The sequence below is a fragment of the Protopterus annectens genome, chromosome 9.part0, assembly GCF_019279795.1.
Source record: "Protopterus annectens isolate FY-2018-M chromosome 9.part0, PAN1.0, whole genome shotgun sequence".
Taxonomy (NCBI): Eukaryota; Metazoa; Chordata; order Ceratodontiformes; family Protopteridae; genus Protopterus; species Protopterus annectens.
The window spans coordinates 320,346,046-320,371,522 of NC_056743.1; the positions used below are offsets into that span (position 1 = coordinate 320,346,046).

At 41.1% G+C, this 25,477-nt stretch overlaps 1 protein-coding gene across 1 annotated transcript in view; it reads left to right on the forward strand.

The window, feature by feature from the left end:
• Positions 1 to 25,477, forward strand: part of ZZEF1 (zinc finger ZZ-type and EF-hand domain containing 1) — a gene marked incomplete in the record, with an annotated part of 3,903,331 nt that overhangs the window by 1,662,795 nt on the left and 2,215,059 nt on the right. The window contains 1 exon segment of the mRNA XM_044082903.1: positions 11,203 to 11,357. Coding sequence (XP_043938838.1) covers positions 11,203 to 11,357 — 155 coding nt within the window.

Below are 25,477 nucleotides of genomic sequence, written 5' to 3' on the forward strand. Positions count from 1 at the left end.
GCCCTTCCACCTCCTGGGTGTCTCCCCCCTTTGACCCCCTCATGCAGGTGGTAGCAAAAAAGGCATGGACGGCTCCTGACTCAGTGGACCCCACCCCCAGGAGACCCTCAAAATTTATCACGGCACCAGCGGATAAACAATTTTGACCAAGGGAGTTTCTGTGGATGCTATGGTGGTTGCTGCTGCCACTAAGAAGGAACTAGCTGATCCTTCAGTGCCTGTCCATCCACCTAACAAGGAATCTAGGTCTATGGACAGGTACGGGAAGCGGATGTTCTCATCAGCGACCTTTGCAATGCGTGCGCTGAACTACCTATGCCATTTTACTCGTCTTCAAAGAGACTTGATCAAAGAAGCGAGTGACATGTTGAAGGATCCTACAGCTGCGGGTTTTCAGGACAAGATGAACACTCAGCTGGCTACCCTGAACTCCATAGCTAACTCCTCCATGCGCCTCCTTTCATGCGGCTGATGGAGCGAGCAGGGCCGCAGGGACAGGTGTAGCCTTACGCAGGCATGCCTGGATGCGGCTATGCAACTTTGCGGACCCCTTTAAAACGTCTTTCACTAATTCCCGTTTGATGGATCATCTCTTTTGGTCCTCAAGTGAAAGAAACCTTGACTAGGTGCGAGACGGATGGCAAGACTCTTTCTGCCGTCGGAGTCCGTTTTTCTACTCCTTCTAGGCCTTACCCCAAAGGCCAGAAAAGTGGGAAAATGTGGTTCCGCAAGCAATCTCAAGGGACTTCGCCTGACGACAGAGTCGGTTCCCGCCAGAGGCAGAGGGGAACAACAATGGTAGATGTCGCCCTAGAGGCAGGGGGTCCGCAGAACCAGGGCAACGGAGAAGCCTCCCCTGATAAGCCCTTTCAGCATCCCTGAGGTGTTCCCCGACTGCCCACCTGGGGGGGCAGCCGGGGGAAGATTGTCACTGTACCCAGAAGCCTGGCTATCCCTGACTCAAGACAAATGGGTACAGTCCATCATTTCGAAGGCTATTCCATTCCCTTTCGCATTCCAAACCAATCAAAAATCCCTTCCAGATGTTCCACCGCTCAAAGGGATCTTGCAGCTTTGGAAATTTCAAAGCTGCTTGCAAAAGAGCAATTCAGCCAGTTCCAGCAGACCAGCAATGATCCGGAATCTACTCCAGGTTCTTTTAGTTCCAAAGAAAACAGGGGACTGGAGACCAATTTTGGATCTCAGTATCTTGAACAAGTCAGTCAAGAAAACAAGATTTCGGATGGTCACGCTGCAGTCCATCCTTCCCCTTTTGGGAAAGGGAAACTGGATGTGCTCTATAGACCTTCAGGATGCGTACTATCACATATAGATGAACTGACACTCCAGAAGATTCCTCCGTTTCAGGCTGGGAACCAGTCATTTTCAATTCAGGGCCCTGCCCTTTGGTCTCACCACTGCCCCGGATGTTTACCAAATGCATGGCAGTGGTAGCTTCTCACCTGAGACGTCAAGGATTCCAGGTGTTTCCATATTTGGACGACTGGCTCCTCACAGCTCCCACCAAGCATCTTCTTCTAATGGCCAGGGACTACACCTTTCGCATTTGTCAAAATTTAGGCATTTCAATAAATTGCGAAAAGTCTGTTTTGTCGCCTTGTCGTACTATTACCTTCATAGGCACAAATCTAGACACAGTCAACATGTCTGAGACTAACAGATCAGAGAATAACAGACATACACAAACTGGTCTCGCTCCTCTTCAGCAGCAACAGAATCAAAGCCAGGTTAGTTCTGAAAGTGTTGGGATTATGGCGGCTGCCATACCTCTGCTTCCATTAGCCAGATTCCACATGAGAATCCTTCAATGGATGCTCTTCACGCAATGGTCATACCAGCAACTTCCAATGTCCCACACCATTATGATTACGCAGACATGCAGGAATCATCTTCTGTGGTGGATGTCTTCCCCTCAGCTCTTATTGGGAAGACCCTTTGTCCCTTCCTCCGGTTGCTACTCTGACAACGGACGCCTCCCTGATCGGGTGGGGGGGGGCATTATCAGGGCAGAACTGTCCAGGGCACATGGCAACCAGACGAATGCCACTTGCACATAAATGTTCTAGAGATGAGAGCAGTGCTTTTAGCGTTGCAAGCCCTTCAAGACTCTCTTCCCTTGGGAACGATAGCAATCCAGACAGACAATATGTCTGTAGTGTGGTATATCAACAAACAAGGCGGAACCAGGTCCTACCCCCTGTGTCGAGAAGCACTCAGACTGTGGCAATGGGCGATTTCTTCTCAGCGGTTTCTGATAGCAACGCACATCCCCGGGAAGTCCGATCAAATCGCGGACAAATTGAGCAGAGTTATCCTCATGCCTCACGAGTGGTCTCTGAAAGACTCTGTTGTGAGAGAAATTTTTCTCAAGTGGGGTCAGCCTTGCTGCGACCTTTTGCTACTCCCCAAAACAGCAAGTGCAGAGATTATTTCACCCTATTCCCTTTACCAGGCCAGCCCAGCAGAGACGCCTAGTCCAAGTTTGGCCCCGGGACTTCTGTATGCATTTCCTCCTTCCCACTAATCTCTCAAGTGATACAGAAAGCGATCGCTCAGAAGGCCTCGTTGATCCTCATTGCTCCTTACTGGCCTCGACAGGTTTGGTTCCCCTTTCTACATCATTTTCTGTTGGAGCGACCTTGGCATCTGGACCTAGTTCCAGATCTTTTGATCCATCAGTCGGGTCAGTTTCATCGCTCCTCCCTCTCTGAACCTCACTGCTTGGTTCCTCCAATTCCAACCTTAGCCAGGCTTCCTCAAATATCTCACTCTGTCCGAGATATTTTGATAGCTTCCCATAAATCTTCCACTGAAGATTTATTTGAGTAAGTGGAAACGTTTCACCTATTGGGCTCAAGGAAAGGACATAGATCCTTTCACTGCTTCCATCCAAATGGTCCTTTATTTTCTAGCTGAACTCTTCCATGCAGGTTCATCTCCTTCTACTCTTAAAGTTCAACTGGCAGCTATTTCTAACTTTCATGTGGGCATTTCCGAGTCTGCTATCATGTCCCACAAGCTTTGTAAAGCCTTTTTGAAGGGAGTTTTTCTACTCAGACCTCCTATAAGAAATCCTCCTCCTCCTTGGAACCTAAATTTAGTTCTAAGCTCTTTGATTCTTTCCCCTTTCGAACCTGCAGCCTCCTGTTCTTTCAAATTGTTATCATGGAAGACACTCTTTCTGGTAGCTATTACTTCAGCTAGAAGAGTTTCAGAACTTCATGCACTCAGCTGTCGACCTCCTTATCTGTTGTTCCATAAGGACAGGGTATCTTACGAACCAACCCATCTTTTTACCTAAGATAGCCTCGTCTAACCTAAATCAAAGCATTGACCTCCCTGTGTTTTTCCAGAATATTCTAACAGGTCTGAACAAAAATTGCATTGGCTAGATGTTCATCGTCAGTTAAGGTACTATTTGGATAGAACCAAACAATTCAGAAAATCTGACCAGCTGTTTGTCTCTTATGCAGAAGGCAGAAAGGGACTTTCAGTTTCAAAGGTATCATTATCTAGATGGCTAACATCTCTGATTTCCCTTGTTTATGAAATTAGACACCAAAAGCTGCCTAACAAACCTAAAGCCCATTCTACCAGAGATTTGGCTACTTCTATAGCCTTCCAAGACAGACTGCCTATTGACACCATTTGTGCAGCGGCTACTTGGGCTACTCCTCACACTTTCATTTCTCATTATAAGTTGGATTTAGCTTCTAGGCATAGAGCTAACTTTGGTTCCACTGTTCTCAAGAGTCTGTTCCGTTAGGCCACCCAGGACAAGGTGCTAGGGACGCGGTCCCATCCAGCAAGAATGAAGGCGAGATAGACAACTTAACATATAGAAGTTATGTTCTTACCATAACGCTCCATGTTAGTTGTCTTCTTCTCGCTTCTTCTTAAATCCCACCCTCCTTCCCCCTGGCCTGGACAGACCTAGAGGAGTTTGATTGTGACCTCTCTTTCTACCACCTCTTTACTTTAGGTATATGCTCTGCTGTACATATTTCCTAGATCAGGATGTAGGTCACCCTTCTCTTCACCCTTGTTTATAGAGGTGGATTTTGTTTCTAGTTATTCTGCTACTATTATAAGCTGGGCCTAGCTTACAAACGAGATCTGAGGTAACTCACGCCTAGCATTGTGGGATATAAGGGGAGCCTCGAGCCGGTGGAACCAACTCTCGAGCTTTTAGAGTGGCCGAGTCGGAGCCGAGGTCGGCTCCGAACCCATCCAGCAAGAAGAAGACAGAAGAAGACAACTAACATGGAACGTTATGGTAAGAACATAACTTCTATTTATCTGCAAGAAAAAATCTGCAGGCTTTGGGCTTCATGGCATCCTGCATTCTGCTAATTCCATATGCAAGACTGCATATGAGGAAACTGCGATGGTATCTAAAAAGTGTTTGGACTCAACATTGCCACAGCCTGGAAACAATAATTACTCTCATTCCCTGCCTGCAACAAGAGTTTCGATGGTGGGCAAAGGCCTGTCATCACAACATTCGTTTTACCCACAGCCAGGCCGATATTAACAACAGATGCATCAGATTATGCTTGGGGGGCCCACATGGCAGGAAGATGTATTCAGGGCACATGGTCCGCAACCCAAATACATCTACATATTAACCAAAAAGAGATGCTAGCTGTTCAGAATGCCCTGACAGCCTTCAAGGATCTGCTTCATCCGGGACAATTCCTGATAAAGACGGACAATACTACAGTCATGTGGTACATAAACAAGCAGGGAGGCACTCATTCCTACCCCCTATGCAGACTAGCCATGACTTTGTGGGACACAGCATTGACTTACCAAGTACATCTGCAGGCACAATTCCTGCCAGGAGAGATAAACACTCTGGCAGACGAGCTAAGCAGAACCTCATGGATCCTCACAAATGGAAATTGGATCCGCAAGTCTTCAGCATGATAACAAGGAATTGGGGATGCCCGGACATAGATCTATTTGCCTCCCCTCACAACTGCCAACTACAGAGATTATGCACAAGGACTTATCACAAGCAAGCATGGAAAGTGGATGCTCTATCTTTCAGCTGGAAAATCTTAACAGTATATGCCTTTCTTCCACTGCCTCCCCTCCCCAAGGTACTCTTAAAAGTCAGACAAGAGAAGCCAGAAATGATACTGATTGCCCCAGACTGGCCCCGCCAGCACCGATACCCAGTCTTAACGAACTTGTCTCAATACCCAGCCTGGACATTACCTCAAATTCCTCACTTACTGTCCCAACACAACAATCAGATCCTGCACAGCCAACTAAAGACCTTAAATCTAGCAGCATGGCAGGTAATGTAGTCATTCAAAACGCACCTCTCTCTCAAGCGGTGATGGATGTTATTTTGGAGGCCAGGAGGCCTAGTACCAGATAATCTTACGCTGAAAAATGGAAGAGATTCTGTGCTTGGAACCAGGCACAAGGGATTGACACGACTGTACCAAATATTCCTCAGATTTTGCAATATTTAACTGAGATGCTGGACAAAGGCCTATCCTTTTCATCAATCAAGATTCATGCCTCTGCCATTTCAGCTCATTACAGTACAGAGCCACCTATTTTTTCTCATCCTTTATTAAGGCAGTACCTCAGAGGAGTCAAAAACTTAAGGCCCCCAAGGAGATCACCAATACCTGCATTGGGACCTCAATTATGTCTTGGAAAAACTCACCCTGCCTCCTTTTGAGCCAGCCGCTACAGCTGATATAAAATTTTTATCATGGAAAACGGCTCTGCTCCTAGCAATAACCTCTGCAAGACGAGTCTCAGAACTACAGGCAGTCATGGCTGTGGAACCTTTTATCATTTTCCATGCAGATAGAGTTTCTCTGAGGACAAACCCGACTTTTATGCCTAAGGTAGACCCAAACTATTCATTTGCCTACCTTCTACCCAAACCCACAGAATAAGGGTGAGAGACTTCTGCATTCTTTGGACATACACAGACAGCTGCGCTTCTATTTGGACAGAAACAAAGCTTTCAGAAAGACTGAGCAATTACTAGTGGCATATGCTGCAGGATCACAAGGAAAGGCCATCTCAAAGCAGACTATTTCAAAGTGGATAGGTCACTGCATTTGTTTCTGCTATTCACAACATGGCAAATAACATGGCAAATCAGTGCTTAAGGGCATTAGGCCATATTCAACCAGAGCAGCAGCCACTTCAGCAGCCTTCCTCAGAGGATTACCAACCAAAGACATTTTAGAGGCTGCAACCTGGAGTTCAGTGCACACTTTTACAAAGCACTATTACTTACCACTCTACTCTAAAGCCAGGGCAGGCTTTGCCACTCCAGTTTTGCAGGGCCTCATAGCCGCTCCTAATCCTATTTAGCTCCAGCCTCCCAACCTTAGCTTTGGGATTCAACCCAGTTGTAATGACTGCAACAGTGAAACATGATGAGCATAGTACAGTTGTGTACTTACCATAAATGTAGATGTTCGAGTTTATTCACTGTTGCAGTCCAGGTTACCCTCCCACCATCCCCCTTATCTTTGCTGGAACTTATCTGTACTTCTCTATCCTATACAACCTATGTGGTGTATTTGCTTGTAGATGAAGGAAAAATTTACCTTGGTGCATGCATGCTTTATTGACATATTTTTAGCCTACCCTTTTGGGGGCATCTGACATCTGGGGCAAGAAAAACTGAAGAAAATGGCGTCTGCTGCATCTTTTATACCCGTGGCGCACTGACGTCAGGGAGGAGGCGACAGCAACCGACGCCGGACCTAGACTTTGGAATTCAGGCTGACTGCGGGTTTACTGCCAGCAGGATAACCCAATTGTAATGACTGCAACAGTGAATACACTCGAACATCTACATTTATGGCAAGTACACAATTGTACTTTCTCTATTTCAGAGAAGAGTTTTTGGGCTTTTTGTTGGAGAAGCTGGATGTTGGGTGCAGAGCATATGAGAGTTGTGTCATCAGTGTATTGGACTGTGTCGGCTTTAGAGGTAGCTGAGTGGAGTTGGTTTGTGAAGATATTAAAAAGGAGTCCTAAGATTGATCCTGGTGGCACGCCTAAGGAGGTTGGGAGTGGGAGGATAGAGAGTTATGCCATTTGATGGATTGTTGGCGGTTATCTAAATAGCTTTTAAACTAGAGGAGGCTGGAGTTCTTAAGGTTGAGGTCAGAGACACAAGACAGTAGTTTATTATGTGAGACTGTGTCGAATGCCTTGGATAAATCTAGGAAGGTAGCTTAGACAAATTTACCTAGATTCCTGTGGGAGTTTATAGTATTGGTGAATTTGAGTAGGGGGGTAGTGGTGCTGTGGGATGGGCGATAGGAGAGGAACTGGTAATGAATACATCTTTGTAGGATCTTAGAGAGGGGTGAGAGAATTGCAATTGGGTTGATAGTTGGAAAGGTCTAGTGGGGGGCCACCTTTGTTGAGTGGTATGATATATGAGGTTTTCCACAGGGATAGAAAGGTGTGTTTAGTGATGCATCTCTTTATTAGAAGTGAAATTGGATAGTCTGTAGCTGTGGATGCAATTTGGAGTTATTCGGCAGAAAGGTTATCGGCTGCAAGGGTGGTTGGTTTGAGTTTGGCTAGGAGTTTTGGATAGCCGAGGTAGGAACAGACTTAAGTGTGAAAGGTATGGTATTGATTTGGGCCTGAGGTGGTTGTGGGGTGTTGGAGGAAGTGATGTTGTTTAAGAGTTTGAGTATTGAGAACGTGGAATAGTTATTAAAGCTGGAGGCTATGTCCAGGTTTGTACCTGTTATATTGGGGGCGGGAGTGGTGGTTCTTCCTGGCTGTTGGATGTTATTTATTGTTGCCCAGAATTTTTGTGGTTTGGTACTGTATTTGTTTTGTTGAGTGATGCAGTAATTTTGTTTATCGAGCTTAACCTGCTTTTTTTTCTTTGTTCCAGAGCTCGTAAAAGGTTTGCCTAGCTGTGGGTGATCTAGTGTGGCGCCAGGTTTTCCAGGCTTTATCCCTGGCCCCTGAGTAGGGCTTTTGTCATTTTCTGGAGCCAAGGGGTTGGGTTGCTAAGTATCCTGACAGTTTTTAAGGGGGCTAGTTGATTTGAGGATATTTAGGAATGTGGAGTTGAAGTAATCAACTGCTTTGTCTAATGAAATGGTTTTGATGGGAGACCAGTTGCAATATTGCAAGGCTCTTATGAAGTGGTCTCTAGGAACATTTTTATTAGAGTGGGTTTTTAGAAGGGAGAGAGAGAGTTAATTATTTTAAGTTTGTCCCCGAGAATAAAAGTCGGGCTGTGGTCAGTCAGAGTTTAGTAGGGTGCCACATTGATGGGCAGTATTTGGTTGATTTGTGAGGATCCAATCAAGTATAGATTCTCTTTTTGTGGCCTTATCAATGGGTAAGGGAGTATATATAAGTTGGATGAAGGTATGTAGGTTAATGCGGTGGGTGGGGATGGGAGAATGGATGGAGTTCCAGTCAATGTTTACATCACCTAGCATGATAGTTTCTTGAGGGAGGGGAGTATGAGTTGCAATGAAGTATGGATTCTAGGGTGGTTAGGTTGTCACCAGGGGTATATAGATACCCAGTAGGTTTAGGTACTTATGTTGGTTAAGGGAGAGTGTTGCAAATAGAGTCTGTGCATTGTTGAAGTTAGGGGAATCTTTTTGGAGGAGTTGAAGTTGTAGGTTGGTTCTGTGAAGTAAAGCTAAACCCTCCACATCTTTCATCTAGCCAGTCTGCCCTGAGGATGTTATACCCAGGTGGGGTGATGGTATTATCTTTAATATGTGGTTTAAGCCATGTCTCTGTGATGAGAATAATATCAGGGTTATAAGGAGATGGCAACATGGAGGTCTTCTATTTTATTCATGATACTGCGGGTATTCATATTTAGTATCGGTAAGTCAGTGGGTTTGCGCTTAGCTGGATAGTGGTGTGTGCATGTCTTATTAGCAGGGGTGCTGGCCCGGGGTTGGGGTGAATGTCTCCTCCTAGTAGTAACTGGGTAGTTATACAGGTGATAGTTATTGGATATTGGACAATTAGGTAGTGAAATAGTAGACTTGGTTGCTTTTAAGATGGATAGAAGTGGTACATGGGAGGGGCATGGTATATGGGGGGGTTGTGTGTATATGGTGGGGTATATGCTTGTGTGAATGGAGGTGATAGTAATGTTGTGGGTTAGGGTGGGGGATTTGGGGTGGATACATTGAGTGAGTGAGTGTGACGAGATAAGAGGTGCTGACGGTGGCTATGGAGAGACAGGTGAATAGGGAGGTTAATCCCAGGAGGGTATAGTGGAGATGAGACTGGCGGTAATGAGACATATTGGGAGTGAAGTTGTGTAGTTAGAGGAGGTATTTATATTTGGTGAGGGTGTGAGTTGTGTGAGTAGCAGATATGGGTGTGGATATTGAACTGGTAGGTGGGCTGGAGTGGCGGGAAGTGAAGGGCATGTAGATGGTGCTGATGGATGTAATTATTGTATAATGGGAGGATGAAGGGAGGGTCTTAGTAAAGGAGGTTACCTATAAATTCAGAGTATGGGGTGGGTGGGAATTGGGGCAGGGAGATGGAGCAAAGTGAGCCCATAGGGTGAACAGAGCTGAATGAGCCAGTCAAGGTATGTTCAATTCAAAAGTAAACTATCAGTTGCTCAGAAGTCACATCTATGTTAGTCCTTTTGTTACCAATGTGTTTTTTTTTTTATGTATATAAAGGAGTGAAAGCTCTCTCTAATTTTACTAGTGACTTCTTACTCTGTGAGTGTGTGTGTATTTGTGTATACATATGTAAACACAAGGTGGTTTGGACTGCAGACTTGTTTTTCTGCTAAGCAGCATATGAATGGCTTATGCACGTTGATAGATCAACTCTACTGATATACTACACTTTATGAGGTTATGCTGGAAGGATCGGCCTGATTGTGGCTAATTTGTATAAGGAGCCATAAGGCAGCAGTGATTCTTTTATTTAAATGTCTACTGTTAGTGAAGTCCCAACGCTGTACTTTTCCAGGACGTACCTTCTAGAAGTGTTTTAGTGAATTTTGTAATTTCTGTGTTATTTTCTAGCATGCCAGTTCATAGGTTATTACTAAACTTACAGCCAAGGAGACTGTCAGGAAGCTCAGCCACATCCCCAGTACTAGTGGGAGACTAACATTGCCCCCCCATTATGCGGACCTTCTCCATTTAAGCAACTTCCAGAAATAAGGATACTATTCTTGCATTCTAGAACATGCCTTTCCCTTTAATGTAAAGTTTAGATTTGTTTTACTAGTTGAAGGTAAATGTTAGTGTGTGCTTACCATTTTTCATATACAGAATGAGTTACTTCAGTGTCTTTTCACTCCTTTTTAAGTAAATGTATTTGACTTAGCTTTGTAAATCTTATGTAAAGTACAGACAGTGACTTTTAGATTAATTACAGTACAGTTTAAATTTTTGCCATGTAAAGATTTACTGTGTACAAAATGGATGAAGTTCAAATAAGATGCATTTTACAATTTTTATTGGAGATTGGTCTCTTTCTTTTTAATAACTGGGAGGCTGAGGGGTTACAGAGGCAAGTAACTTGCAGTTGAATCCAGAAATCCAGTTTGTCTATGTTTTTTTAAATATAAACCATCCCCTGTGTATTTCCCGTCCCCCTATCAGTCATTCCTGAATGCTTCTGTGTCTTCTTCCCCAGTTGTAACCCTTCAGTAATTGTCCCTCCCATCTTCTTTTGGGAAGTAGATGGATCCTAATGGCTGTTCAACTCTGTAGCCATGGAGTAAAGGCTTACATGGGAGAGACACTGATTGGGTGCTGGGACCATCACATGGCAGTAACTGGTCAGGATTATTACGAGGTCTTCTTAAATGGTGCACATAGCAGTGCATCATTTAGAAAATGTTCTACCACTCTCCCACTATACCACTAGTAGCCCCTAGGGTCCCCTTTCTCCACCAGAGAAAGCACAGATAGTGATAAGCCCCACAGCATCCCCTCAAGGGTAAGACAAGCACTTCTTAGCCACAGGCACGCCCTTTGATGCATCAGGTCCAATTTGATCCCAGGCCACTTGCAGCACAGATGGATTACCTGTCTGTATCGGTTAGCTGGCTACATTATCTCTATTTTTGTCGTAACTGAACTGCTGACTGCTGTATTATAGAAGCAATTGGTGCTCTGAGTGTATTGATGGTCATTTTGCATGTTTCTGCAGAGCTGAGTGGTGTCACTGAACCTTTACCTGCAAACATGAACATCCTTGTTAATTCTCCTCTATGGAAGCCTGTCTTTCAACACGGTTTATTTAAGGAGCACAGTCCTGACTTGCCAGTCAATGATCTTAGCTGTCTCTCCCCCAAGAGTAAACAGGTATGTCTATCCATCTTGTAACATTAAATAAGATTAACTGTGTTGTTTGTTATTCAGTAGTACATTTTGAGCAAATATTGTGTGACATTAATTGTTGTATGGCTAATTTAAGTGTGTGGGTGACTAACTGGATCTGTTGTTGAAATGTTAAAGCTTTTGAATTTTGTACATTTAGAGTAAAGGAAAAGGTGAGGGACTGCGAATTCCTAAATTCCTAAACATGCTATTCTGCCATAACTACAGTGTGTAAGTAGTATCACATGCAGGAACATTAGTTGTCTAAGAGGCACATATCCACAAGTGCCAGGAAGCATGAATTATGAGGTATTGTATGCTTGTTGATTTTGGTGCGTCTGTCTTTCTCTATAAAGTCAACTGGAAAACTTAGGAGTATTTTTTAAAAAAATAGATCATTTAGATTAATAGAAAATATATTGTGTGCGTACATTTTTTAATTCAGGATCTTACTTTGAATCGGTTGTCTGTACTCATTTCTGCTATTGGGTGAATCTGTCATTTATCCTACCCTTTCCTAATCTCATGTTCCCATATTTTGGATGCACATGCCCCTTTTGACCCACACACTGCAGCTGGGAATAAGGGCTGCTCAAATGCATTCTGAATGAATCTTTAGGCAGTCCTTCTAAAGTGTGTCATTGAAAAATTCTCACCATCAGTCATCCAAAAAGTATACATTTTCCAGATGTACCTGTGATCAACAGATCAGAAGTCAAGATTGTCATGGAGACCACCTTTTTCCTTGAGACTGGAGAGCAAAGTCGACAACATTTGCAGATTCCACTACTTCATTCCCATGACTCACAAGTACTAGAGTGAAGCTGAAGTCCCCTGCCCCTTTTGCCTTCTGCATATCAAACCTCCCTCTGTCAGACTTCAACCAAATTGTTCCCTAGTGGTGGGGAGTCCCCAATTCTGCTACTGTGAGAGATATCTGGAGAAACCGTTACTCAGGCAGGTATTGGTGAGTCTCTGTGCTGTTGCTGGCATCATTGTCATCATTCTTTTAATACATGTCTATCTACCAGTATCCCTGGGTAAGGTGTTTGAGGGGTGGGAAGGGGGCTATGCTCTTCCCAATTGTGATTCTCAGCGCCTTCTCCATATGTGTTTGCCATACGCATACTAATGAAAGCAAGCTGAGACAAGGTGATGGCAGCCTGAACAATAAATTCACCCTCAGCGAAACACAGTCTATCCTCTGAAGGATTACGTGCCCACTGTCCCTTATGTTGACTCTAATTTTAGCTCAGTCCCTGTTGATCCTTCCTAAATTTGGTGACTTTTGGAGAAGTGGTGGTGAATTGCACTTGACAAATAATGAAGTTATTGGCGTCTTTTATTTCAGAAATTGTGTATTAATTCACATTCTCTTATTTTGTCAATGTCTTTAGTTAATAGTACTAATATTTTAAAAGTATCCCTGATTATTTCTTAATTTGTACCCAATTCTGTTGTGATTTGACACAGATTGGCTGAGAGCTAGGCAGTGTGTGTCCTGCTCTGCCCTCGTTCCCCAGGATGGACTCACCCATCCTTTCCCTGCCATCACTGTAACGCTTCCAGTGATGTCAAGTTGCCTAGGCAGTAGTCAAAACTATATCCCCTACACCAGTGCAATTAAAATAAGTCTTTATTCAGTCATTGTCTGGTGCTTAATACTGAAGAAGCCGGGCAAGTAAAAGGCTAGAGGGATTATGTTAAGATCTAAGGGAAGAACATGAAAGGAAGATGGTAAGTGACTCAGAGACCATATCTAAATGTAGGAATAGTTACATTTCAAATTATAGTGCACCCATGGTGGCATCATATTTTTTGCCTTTTAAATCATTGTGTAATGAGGGTATGTTGACTTGCTGTTTATCTGTAGAGTGGGAATGTGTTTGATTGTTGTGACACATTCTAACATTTATTGTAGAAAGTGAGATCAGTGTTTTTTGGGTATGATCTCCTTCACTGGGGCAAGCTGATTCACTGTAAAAATGAGTGAGACTTGCCAGTGAGTTCCTGAGTTATGTTTTTGGGCCTCAGCTCTTTATTAATTGATGTCCACAGCTTCTCTCTTGTTGATAAATGTAAACTTGACCTGTGCATAAAACAAAATGGACTAACAACATTTTGACAGATTGTCTCTTGCTGTTCATATCCATAAAACACTACTTCCATTTTCTCAGTTTTTGCAGAAGCTTTTGTTTAATCTTTCCCCACATATCTGTAGCTGTCGCAACATAATTCTTTTTAACCCATACTCCTAAGTTTACTAGTGCTTAATTTTATCATGTCTCCATAAATATGGATATTGCTGAACCAGTTTGTGTGTGGGTACATAGTTTACAGCTATTGCATTTGTTTTAGCTTTATTTATGTGGTATTCCAAAAAGACTTCAAACTGTCTCTAAATGTTCCATAACAGTAAGATGTCCTTTTCTGGTATTATCATTTATAAAATATCATATCTGCAGATAAAGCCAGCTTTTCTTGACTACCATACCAATTATATCCTTGAATTTCTAAGTCCCTTATTTCATAGCAAATGGTTCTAAATACAACACAAATAACAAAGGGGAAAGAGGACATCTCTGCCTGGTTCCTCTCCTCAAACCAAACTTATCAGAGAGAAACCCACTCACTTTAATTTTCGCCTCTGATCCCTCATATGTCCTCCTAATCAACCTTATAATTTTATCAGGGAATGCAGATGCTTCCATTGCCCAACTCAGAAAATCCCAGCTTACTCTGTCAAATACTTTCTGTGCGTCAAGACCCACCTGCAACAGTGGTATTTTCTTACATTTTGCTTTCCTGTGGATCATTTTTGTTCTCTTAATGTTGCCAAATGTGTGCCTCCCCTCCACAAAACCACATTGATCCATATCTATCATCTTTGGCAGCATCTTCGCCATTCTTATAGCCATTATAGACATAAACACTTTATAATCATGGTTTATAATTGGAATGGACCCATTTGAAGCTGTATTTGATGGGTCTTTACTGTGTTTAGGGGTTACAGCCACCACCGCTTTCTTCCAGGGTGTTGGTGCTACTCTTCCTTTTAAAATACTGTTAAACAAAATCTTCCAGATGTTTTATCAGTTTTTTTACCCCTCCTAGCTTCCAAACTTCCACAGGAATACCATCTTTTCCTGACAGCTTTTCCAGTAGGTTTTTATACATCACAATTTCTATCTCATCTCTTGCTGTTCTGTTAGTAGTTGAGGCTCCTCTGCCTCTAACCTTGTCATATTTAATTCTTTCATAAACATCTTCATTTGCACCTTTTCTTGGTTTGCATATTTCTTTGCTTTGTACATATTTTCACAAAGCTTTCAAAATATTTCTAGTACCTGTGGGTGGCACAGTGGTGCAGGGGTTAGCGTTGTCGCCTCACAGTAAGAGGTTCTCTGGTTCAATTCTCAATTGGGGTGTCTTCTGTGTGGAGTCTACATGTTCTTCCTGCTTTTGCATGCATTTCCTCCCACATTCCAAAGACATGCATCTGGAACATTTCTTCTAAGGCCTTCGCTCAAAATGGTCTCTGTCCCAATCAGACTTTCTGGTAAACAAATGTTAAATAAAATAAGAAATAAATCTCTAGAGAATCTCTGGTTATCTTCCTTGTTATAGGCTCCCTGAGCTTGGCGACAACCCTTTCTACGTTCTGTTGCCAAAGTCATTCTACTGTAAGTTTTTGTGCTCTGGAGCTATTATCAAAAACAGTTGCTTAACAGCAGTCTTTTCTAAACTCATGCATATTATTGAGGGTAATCCCTTATTTTCTGTTTAGCATTCTGCAATTGCTTCTCCTTGTTCCCCTCTTCTGCAATACTTTAACCTTTGTCAGTCCCTCTAAATAATTCTTCTTACTTCTTAACAGTATCTCTTTTTCTTTTATTTCCACCCTATTTTTTAACTCCACATTAATTTTATCCTACTCCCTAGCTATATTTTCAGAAGAAATTTCTGTCTTCCCTAATAACTCCCAAATTTCCTGTACCTATTCCTTAAGGGTATCCATGCTAAGACACATGGTACAGCCTGTGCTTTTACTAAATGCTATCTGTTTTTGTCTTTTTATTCCTGTCCCAGATTAGTAAAACATGTTTTCAGAAAGCATTGAAAGAAGCATTCTGTTTTTATTGCCCTTTATCCGATTGTCTTCATAGAACTAGATACACAGTTGCCGCTACAAGCACTCATTTATTTGCCAGAGAAGAGCTTTTTTATTATATTCAGTGTTCTCTTTTATTTGCTTCCCCTTAAAACTTACTAGATCAAGCCAAGGGCATGTAGTCATTCCCTTATGCAAGAGTAAGAAAAAGCATGTTCATTTTTCTTGTATCCTTTTCTTTTGACCAGATTTTTCATCCCCCCCTTTTTTGTTTACATTGCAGCATTTCTTAAAACTGAATAAAGAGAGGGAAGGGAAGGGAAAAAACATGGGCACCTGTTTACTTTAATATCCCTATTGCACTCGAAAATAATAAGCTTTACTTTATAGCATGCAGGTTATGTCATGCATTAAAAAATACTACTGTTAAGAACAACATTTTGTTTTACTTAGTTAATTATTTTCTTCCACTTCCTTCTTCCTAAATGTTCTTCCAAACATTAATGGCACGAAGTAGAACATATGCTTTAGTGTTCTTACAAGTTTAAGAAAGTAAAAAAGTCCAGTATTTCCAGGTTTCCTTATGTCATTTTTCTCAAATGTAATTAATGCATTTGTCAATTTCAGTGTTACTTGTTTTCTTCCTTTTGATCTCCATGTCTTAACTTCCAGTCTCTGTTTCATTTTCAACATACTGCTGGTTCTTCATCACCTCTTGTGCTTTTTACTGACTCTGAATCATTTTCCTTCGAAACATTGAAAAAAGGTTTAATTGGCGTGGTCTCTCTCTATGGGCTTTATTACCAGAAGAACAAGAAGAAGAATCTCCTCCTGTTTTGATAGCTCTGCCTTTGTTGAACAGACCTTTGCATTTCCTCTCTAGCTTGTTCTGCATTAAAACAATATTTTGACCCTCCAGGAAAGAATATTCTAAAAATAGCTGGATACAGCAGCTTGTATCTCATGACTTCCCAACATTCCCTGATTAGTGGAATAAATTTACTCTTCTTTTGCCCAGTGTACAGTGAGTAATCATTTTTCACAAACACTCTGCTGTCTCCCACTTTTAATCCTTTGTCATTCTGTCATAGTTTTGTCAGAACCAACTTTTTCTGATAGTAAGATTGCATCTTACTGTTAAACATCTAGGTTGCTTTCTCATGGCCAGGTTTGGAGCATACACATGAAATACCCTTTCAATTAGTAGCTCCTGTGGTGCAATACCAGTCAGTTTGCTTATTTGTGCTTTCATAAAATAAATTATATTCCTTACAGCTTCTCTGGTACAGCAGAAAATTTCAGGTATTTGCTATGTGCTCTGTCTTCTAATTCTGTTATTTTTGAAACACCTCTTCTTGATCAGTTTCATACTTAGCCAGCCTTTTCTTCATTTAGACATCTTATTTTTGCATTTTTATATTCTCACCTCATCTGAATATCTTTTTATAGCTTCTGCCATTTTTACCAGCCTTTTGTTGCTTGAGTTGATGTAATCCTTCAATATTTAATTTATTTTAATCCGCTCTGAGTACATTTGACTTGTGTTTTCTGTTAGTTTACTGGAAGTCGTCTTGAACCAAAGTTGGAGCGTGCACCGCTTTTTGCTGAACAGCTGCAGAATTCTTCCCAGTCATTGGTTTTCTTCTCAACTTTTGTGACTGATTTTCTTTCAAGTTCTCTAAATTTCTTTTTTGCTGGCATGCAGTTACTAGCCAGCTTCTGAAATTTGCCCAAAAAGTTAAGTTCACTGGCTATCTATTTGATTGATATCACTCTGTGTAACGTCTGCCTTTGTGGCTTGTGCCATTCATACACCCTATCCCAGCTAAAGGAAGCTTTCTACTGAATTTTTATCTATTGTCTAGTCTGAAGGCAGGAGGCTCTTGTGCTAGTAATAGGGAGAATGGGTTGTCTTTTTATAGATCCCGTCTTCCTAACTGAAAGGCCACAGATGGTTCAAGCTGGAAAGCATCACCCTAAACACTGGGGTCCCAGGTTGCATACTCAGTGTTTTTTTTTTCACAGTTCTAACATGAGTGCACAGGTATGAGTCAGTCAAATAGAATCATGAAATTTGCAGACGACACGACAGTAATCAGCCTTATCAAGAAGGAAGACGAGAGGGCCTACAGGGAGGAAGTGAACCAACTTGTTCATTGGAGCACTGACAACAGCTTAGCAGTAAATATTGGGAAAACCAAGGAAATCATCAATTTTAGGAAGAAAAAAAACACACACCCCTATCATTATCAATGGTGCCACATTGGAGAGAGTAAATGGCACCAAATTCCTAGGGATACAAATCTCGCAAAACCGAAGTTGGGCCACAAACACTTCTTACCTTATAAAGGGAGCCCAACAACACTTTGTGGAGCTAACCTCCCCTCACAGGTACTACTCGCCTTTTATAGAGCCACAATTGAGTGTGTATTGACGAACAACGTCATTGTCTGGTCTGGAAATTGCTCTCAAGCTGATTGAAAGGCACTGGATAAGATTGTTAAACAGGCCACAAAAATCATTGGCATCAACTTTCAATCCCTACAGGACATATATTCAAACAGATTCTATGACAGAGTCCAGAAAATATTGAGGAATATACAGCATCCGGTTCATGGACTGTTCTGCCAACAAGGAAGCGCTACAGAAGCATTAGATGCTGGACATCCAGATTCCATAATAGATTCTTTCTACACGCTGTTAGACTGCTGAATAACAAACCCATAGCCTAATGCATTACATGGGTAAAACATCATTTGTGTGCAATATATGTCATTGTGTACATAAACTTTCTGAATGGCTCACTTCATACATCTCTGTCTGTACTAGGAAAACTGTGAACTGTAAGTTTGATATGTATTGGTGGTGGGTAAGTTCATGTGTCTGCCTCTGTTATTTATTATAGTACTGTTTTTTGCATATCCTTATATTGCTACTGAGTCTATTCCTGCTGCTGTATTTGTTGTGTTTCTGATGTGAATAGAGCTTTCAAATTTGTTTTACTTTATTTTACTATTTTGTATCCTTTTTATTTTTAATTTAGTTTTGTTTATTAATTTAATATGTCTTCTGTAAACTGTCATTCGTATGGTATGAGCCTGAGCATCAAATTTTGTGCAGTGGTACTCACTTTTTCCTTTGTGTTGATCTGTATGACAGTAAAGTTTACTTTGACTTTGAAGAGCTCTCTCTTGGTGAAGGTTTTTAGATCATGAAATGTAACTCTTTGACGTCTCCTTTCCTGCCAGTCAAAAGCAGTTATAATGCGCATCTTAGGAAGAAAGAGAAGGAAACCATTGCTTGTATTAACATTTGATCCTGCTTTTGAGGATGCTATGTTTGTTTCGTGGAAGTACCTAGACTTTAGTTCTTTTGTTGTGCCCTCCTATAATGTGTAATAGGCACAACAGTGTTTTTTACTCTTCTAAAGTATCCCTTGTCCAGGTAATGCATAAAGCTGTATATAACCGTACATCTGACAGCAGAACAGCACCATGAGGCAAGCATTTCCACATTGTTCTTTCTGTCTTCCTTTTCAGTACCACAGTAAGAATCTTTCAGATGTTCATCATTCTAACGGCTCCAGTAGCCTTTGGCTGTTTAGGTTATATCCCACCCTAGGATACAACCATCCAGCTTCACAAAGCTGTGTTTGCTTCCCACACTTAGTAGGTTTATAGGAATATACTAGACTAATGACCTCCAGGGTATTTATAAACTTAGCCATGCAGCCCAATCCAGTTGTGTCTCCATGTACCTTGGGTGTCTGTTAGGAGGTTTATGTCAGTTTGGAGGTGGCTATGGGCTTAATTGAAGGGGGTGGTGTGTTAGGTAATATTTTACTTAACTGTCTGCCTTTGTCCACTACAGATGTGGGGGACAGATCAGGGGTGAATTTAGTATTACCGATTTACTGGTCAAAGTTTCATTTGAATAGAGTCAGGGATGAACTCTGCTTCACATGGATTGTTAGCCTGTTCCATGCTGCGGGGATCTTTAGAAATAGACGTCTTCACTCCTAGCATATTCTGTTTGTCACAGGCAGGTTAAATCCTGGGATCTAGTTTTTCTAGTGCTGATCATTTTGCAGACATACAAAAGCTCTATCAGGGCCGGATCTGAGGATGCCTTATAGGCCAGGCATATATCACCCCTTAGTAAGCTGTAGGATAGAGTATAGAGATAAGGACTTGAGGTAATGTGTGTAGGACAGTGTGTTAATTCCCTGGATCCTCCTGGTGAGGAACATCTGTGGGAGTTACAACTGTTGCAAATGCTTGATCAGGTACATGCCGAAGGGGGCATTTTACTCCATTATTATTCTGTTAATAGCTGAGTGAAGTGCTACCCAGGTGCCATACCCTTACTTATAATTTGGACAACGTAGAGACTTTTTTACTATCTTGGCTACGTCTTGGTCGAAGGCCAGATTACTGTCTACATATGTTTCCGGATCCCTAACTACCGAGTCAACTCTTATGGATATTTTATCTAAGGAGTAATTGGCTTTGTGGATGTTTTCCCAAAATGGCACTATAATGCACTTCTCGGCATTGTGTTTTAAACAATGGCTTTTTTTTCTCAAGTCCTTTATCTGTGTTAGGCCCTCTTACAAGATGTTATTCTCTTAGGGAGAAAAATTTTAAAGATGTGGTAAATACTAGGCTGTCAATCTGTGGGCTATTACAAGCCTGTCCAATAACCAGAGATCAAAATAAAACTCTGAATCTTATACTTCTGAGATAAAAACCTGAGCCATTATGCCAAAACATCCCCACTTAGACTATCACTGCTGATTGACTGCTGATATTCTTCCACAGGGTTACCCATGTGTATACAACTTCTGTAATTTATTGCTGCCTCAAGAGGAAGCAGCTCTGAGGTTTCTCAGTAGCAGCAATCGGCTTCAAGCTTTTTTTAAGGTAGGTAAGTCCCCATAGGGGAAGTCTTCCACACTGAAATTATTTCCCTTTTAAGAAAATATTAATATACCGTATTTTCTGACTTAAAACAGTATTCCCCTTTTAAGCAAATTGGTATTTTTTTACAGTATCAGACATTTCCTATCAGGGACCACTATTTTTAGAATGTGGCTTATTTTGAGCATTGGGGTTAATTTATGGTAAAAATGTACTACATATGAGAACTTTTATTTTTAAGTTTTAAGGAGTGGGAAGTGTTTTACAGGACAGGAAACTTTTTTATGTTGAATGCTTGTGTGCACTTAGTGAGAACTGATCTTCTGTTTTTTTCCTGAGAGTGTACTTCAGAAAATGGACTTTGAATGCTGACAGGGGTTTTTGTGTACTGCTTGTGCTTTTACTTTTGAAAATGGACTGTGTGGGGAAGTGTGTGTGTGCTTGTTGTAAACACTTGTCTGTCAATTTAACTTCCAACAGACTCTTTCTAGTATTTTCTTACAGGCATTCAGGATTCTTTCTCTGTTACAGCAGGGATACTTTGGATATTCTGTTTCCTCTCCCTCTGTAGTTAAAAATAAAAAGCAACACAGTAAAGAACCTTTGCTGTCACAGTGGGCTTAAACAGTGCCTCAGCTGTTGGTGGATGACTCTGTAGTTGTTGACTATTGTTCCTCAGAACAGTTGCTTATTGCTCCTTGTTCACCTGGTGTAGCTTCTTCAGCCAACATGGACAGGGGGTAAGCCTTGTCTGTGGCTTTACATTGTGCAATCCAGGCATGGGAGCACAATCATCTGTGGGTCTGAGAGATGCTCTTGGAGGTTCTTCTTTGGGTGGCCATAGAAAGCGTCCTCTTGCCAAGAGTGTGCAGTACCATATCCTAGTCTGTCTTTTTCCAGAAAGGTCTCTCCAAAGAAAAAACAAAAGGTTAGACATTGTTTATCAAAGGACATAGTGTCTGTTCATAAATATGATTTCCTTGTCTTAGCCAGGATGTTATTGCAGGCTGTTAATCCTGGTATTCAAAAATCCTTACCAGAGTGTAACTTCAGTTAAAAAAAATTCCAGAAGAAAGTTTGGCAGAGGATTCTAACATTAACAGAGACAGGACAACTCCTCCTAGAGTATCCCATGCCCAGTACTCCGATTCTGAGGATAGTTGGTCCTCTCCAGCTCCTTTGGAAAAATTTTCCTTTTCTGAAACTATTTTCAGACAAATTATATATTTTTGATTTGAATCATTATTATGATATGTTGCAAGTGGATGTATCACATAACCACAAGTATCACTCTTATTTTGCCAGCCTTGGAGGATATGTTAAATGTTGCCTGTAATAACTCTCGACTGTCAGCCTTCAGTCTCCTTAAAGGCAGATAGATTTAGCTAACAAGTTGTTGCTTCTCATCTTAGGTCTGATCCACCAGCCATCCCAACCCCTTTACCAGTGAGAACAGGAATTTAGTCAATACTAACCCTTCTCCTGTAGATAAAAGAGAGCATAGTTTTGGACAGATTTGGAAAGAAAATTTTCTCCTCTTCCACTTTTAACTTATGGGATTCTTAATTACTAAGCATATGTTTGGAAACTTATTCATAGTTGTATATGCAGTTTGAGAGAATACTCTGCCACACTTCCTTCAGAATATAGCTCCTGTCCTGTCTGTAGTATGTAAACATACTTTGATGGAGTGTGTGTATAATTTATGAATGATGTAAAACTTTTTCCAAGAAAGCTATACAACTGTTCATCTGGTAACAGTACAGTACTGTGAGGTGAGCATCTTGCACTATTTTCAAAATACATTTTTTCTTGTTTTTCAGTTCCACAGTATCAGGCTTTCGGTTAGACCATGAATATAGGACAACAAAATGGTGTTATGGACTGGCATGTTCTCTCAAGCACCTCAAAAAAGTCAGACATTACTGGTGCATATATATACAAACCTTCCAAGTAGCAGCAATTCATTTAAAAAGTAATTAAGTCATGAAGCCTTCTTTATATGAATGATATGAAATTTCCTTATGAGGAAGTTACGTAACTGTTTATCTGACAGCAAAACAACACTGATGTGAGCAGTTGCACCTGTTAAAAATTACATTGTCTCTTGCTTTTTAGTATATCGTAACAAACTCATGGTTGCCTGATGAATTTAGGAAAGCAAAAACATTTTAAAAAGACATTAGTGACTGAATTTTTCTAAGAAGTGCCAGATACTGGCAGAAATATGCATATGTACTCAAATACATAAACCTTCCAAGGAGTGGCAGTTGCTTAAAAGAAAGTGAAGCCATCATGCTGTGCATGATGTAATGGTACTACATAATTATTTGGCAGTAGAGCAATACTATGAGATGAGCAGTTGCATATGATACAGAATTAAGTTTCAGCTTGGCTTTTAGCCCCACATTGACCATTTTTAGTTGCACAGTGAATGTAAGATGGCAAAACTGATTTCAAGGACATCGCCAACTAACTTGTTCTGACAAGTACCCTAGTACAGTGAAACACAGAATATGCATATACGCAATGCACAAACATTCCAAGAAGTAATTTTAAGGAGAGAGGTAGATTGAAGAATAGCTCCCAGCACTAGATGACCAACTCCCAGCACTAGATGACCAACTTTAACTTGAGGAACCAAAAAAAAAAAATTATCTGATCTGAACAAATTCAGTTACACACAATGACCTAGTAATGACCTGCTTCCTCTGACGAGGGTTGCAAGGTTTGAGTCTTTCCACTGTCATTTGCTTACTGTGTGACCTTAAACAAGTCACTTAACCAGATAGTACATTGGAATATGTGAGAAAATGGGCGAGGGTGCTTAATGGTTGCCTGCACTACATACCTAGTAACTACCAGGGAATCTAAAGAAATGTATAAGCAGGCTGATTCCAAGAAGTCTTACTTATTGTGTCTGTCAGTAAAAAAGTCCTTTGTTTTAGTAACAGAACATGCTACACTGTAGGAAGCAATTTGCTACTGTTACAGTGCCACCCACTAAGAATCTCAGCCCATTTAGCAATTACAATATCAACAGTAACTTTTCAATAACAGTACTGCAGTAAAGACCCATTGGCAACATCTAATTACATCCCCTCGACACCATATGCTTTGACTAGCCACCCTCTTGCCCTTCCTTAGCTTCTACTCTGATTTTAAGTAATGCAGATCTTTCAGGCAACCCCGTCTAGCCAGGTGGAATTTCTGTAGCAGGACATAAAGTCTGATTTCTAGTTACTCCTCATTTTGATATTTTAATAACACCATGTACCAGTCCCAGAACGATTCTTTTTATAAATTCAGTAGTGGCAGATAAAAATTAACGTAACCGTATTTTAGACCAAAACAAAAGAGACCAATATCGCCAAAGTTCACTAAAATCCACAGGCAAGCTGACAACTTAAGAGTGCGGAATTACCAAGAACCACAAGAAGAAACTAAGTAATTTTCCAGTGAAAGTTTTATTAAACTTTTTCATCCCTTTTCATTGAGACTTCACCAGAATAAAAGCTAGGTTTTAAAACATTCCTTATATAGGAAGTCATATTAGGGTCTGTTAGTTAATTGATTGATTAATTAATATTCTTAACAGTGTGTGAACCTCTTCTTAAAGAAACAAAACTTGAAATATTTGGTAAATCTCACAATAAAAAAAATCAGTTCAAAATATCAATTTTAAAATGTATATAATGCTTAAAATACTCAACAAGGTACAAAAATGCATGTTGTATTTTAATTGGTTACATTACATTAAGCTAACAAAATAAATAAAAATATATATAATTTATGTTAGATATGTACATACAGGTACAAGTAATATTGGCTATGTAAGTTTGATTATTTTTGAGGTAGACCAGTTTACTACTGTTGTACTATAATTTGACTGCTATAAATTTTAAAATAGGTTGCACTGAAACATATTAATTTAAGCCCTGAGTAGTAAAAGCATTCTATCTAAATTGCCACAGCAACTGTCTATATATTCCAGCATATTTTCACAGTTACCCTCTCTGGGGTCCAGGTTTAATTGCTCCAAAATGACAAACTTAAAATCGTTATGGGAACCATCAAACAGTGTGTGTTTATACACAGTATTGTTTTGATTTTTGGTTGTAATACTTTATACATGTTCGTAAAGTCTTGGTTCCTGCCTCTGTTGCTGTCCCTTCTTCCTTGGCGTCAGGTCGTTGGGGGTATGGGGCATGCAGCTGATGTCATTACATTAGTCTTTCTTGCCATGTGGTGCCAGAAGCAGTTGCAAGTGCCGGTCGGCCGACTCCTGAAATTTTCTTTTTCGAGTTTCAGAACCGAAGTCTTCAACTAAAAGCTAAGTACCCCATTGGGGAAACTTTTTCTTGCTCTAAACCAATGTCAGTAAACGTAAATAATTGCATTACTTGTGGAAAGCAAATACCTCATAAAGATTTTCATTCATACTGTATTCCTTGCCTAGGCCCTGACCACGACGTACCTCGCTGTCTGTTTTGTGCCTTATTTACACCATGAACTATCCGTCATTGGTATATTTTCGCTTCTAAATATTTTGGTGCTAGGTTCAATTATCCTGATATGTCTTTGGTAAGCCATCCGACTACCAACATTCCGAAAAAAAGCAAAGATAAATACAGAGACAAGCCGCCTAGATCAAAAGCTGCCGACGACGCTTCTCCTAAGCCAGTCGCCAGTTCGCCGGAACTCAGTGAGGCGCTTTCGCAGCCCCTGATACCCGCTACTTCAGATTTGCAGGCCTCTACTGAGACCCATTTGGAGTCCGGTATGCCGTGAGATGCTTCAATTGTGGAACCTGCAGATGTCTCTAACTTGGATAGGTACAGAGCCGCTGTGCAGGCATCGGCTTCTGATTGTGTATTCAGGCCTACTGACTTGCTTATTAAACCAATGCCATCTTCTTCTTCAAGGCCTAAAACTCGAACCATGCTTAGAAAACTGACGCCCAGACCTCATGGTCAGGTCTCTATGCCTAAAAAACAAATAGTAAGAATGGATGAAGACCTTATTACTTTAATCAGGGGAAGCCAGCCTTCCCCCTCTAAGAGACCTAGGACTGA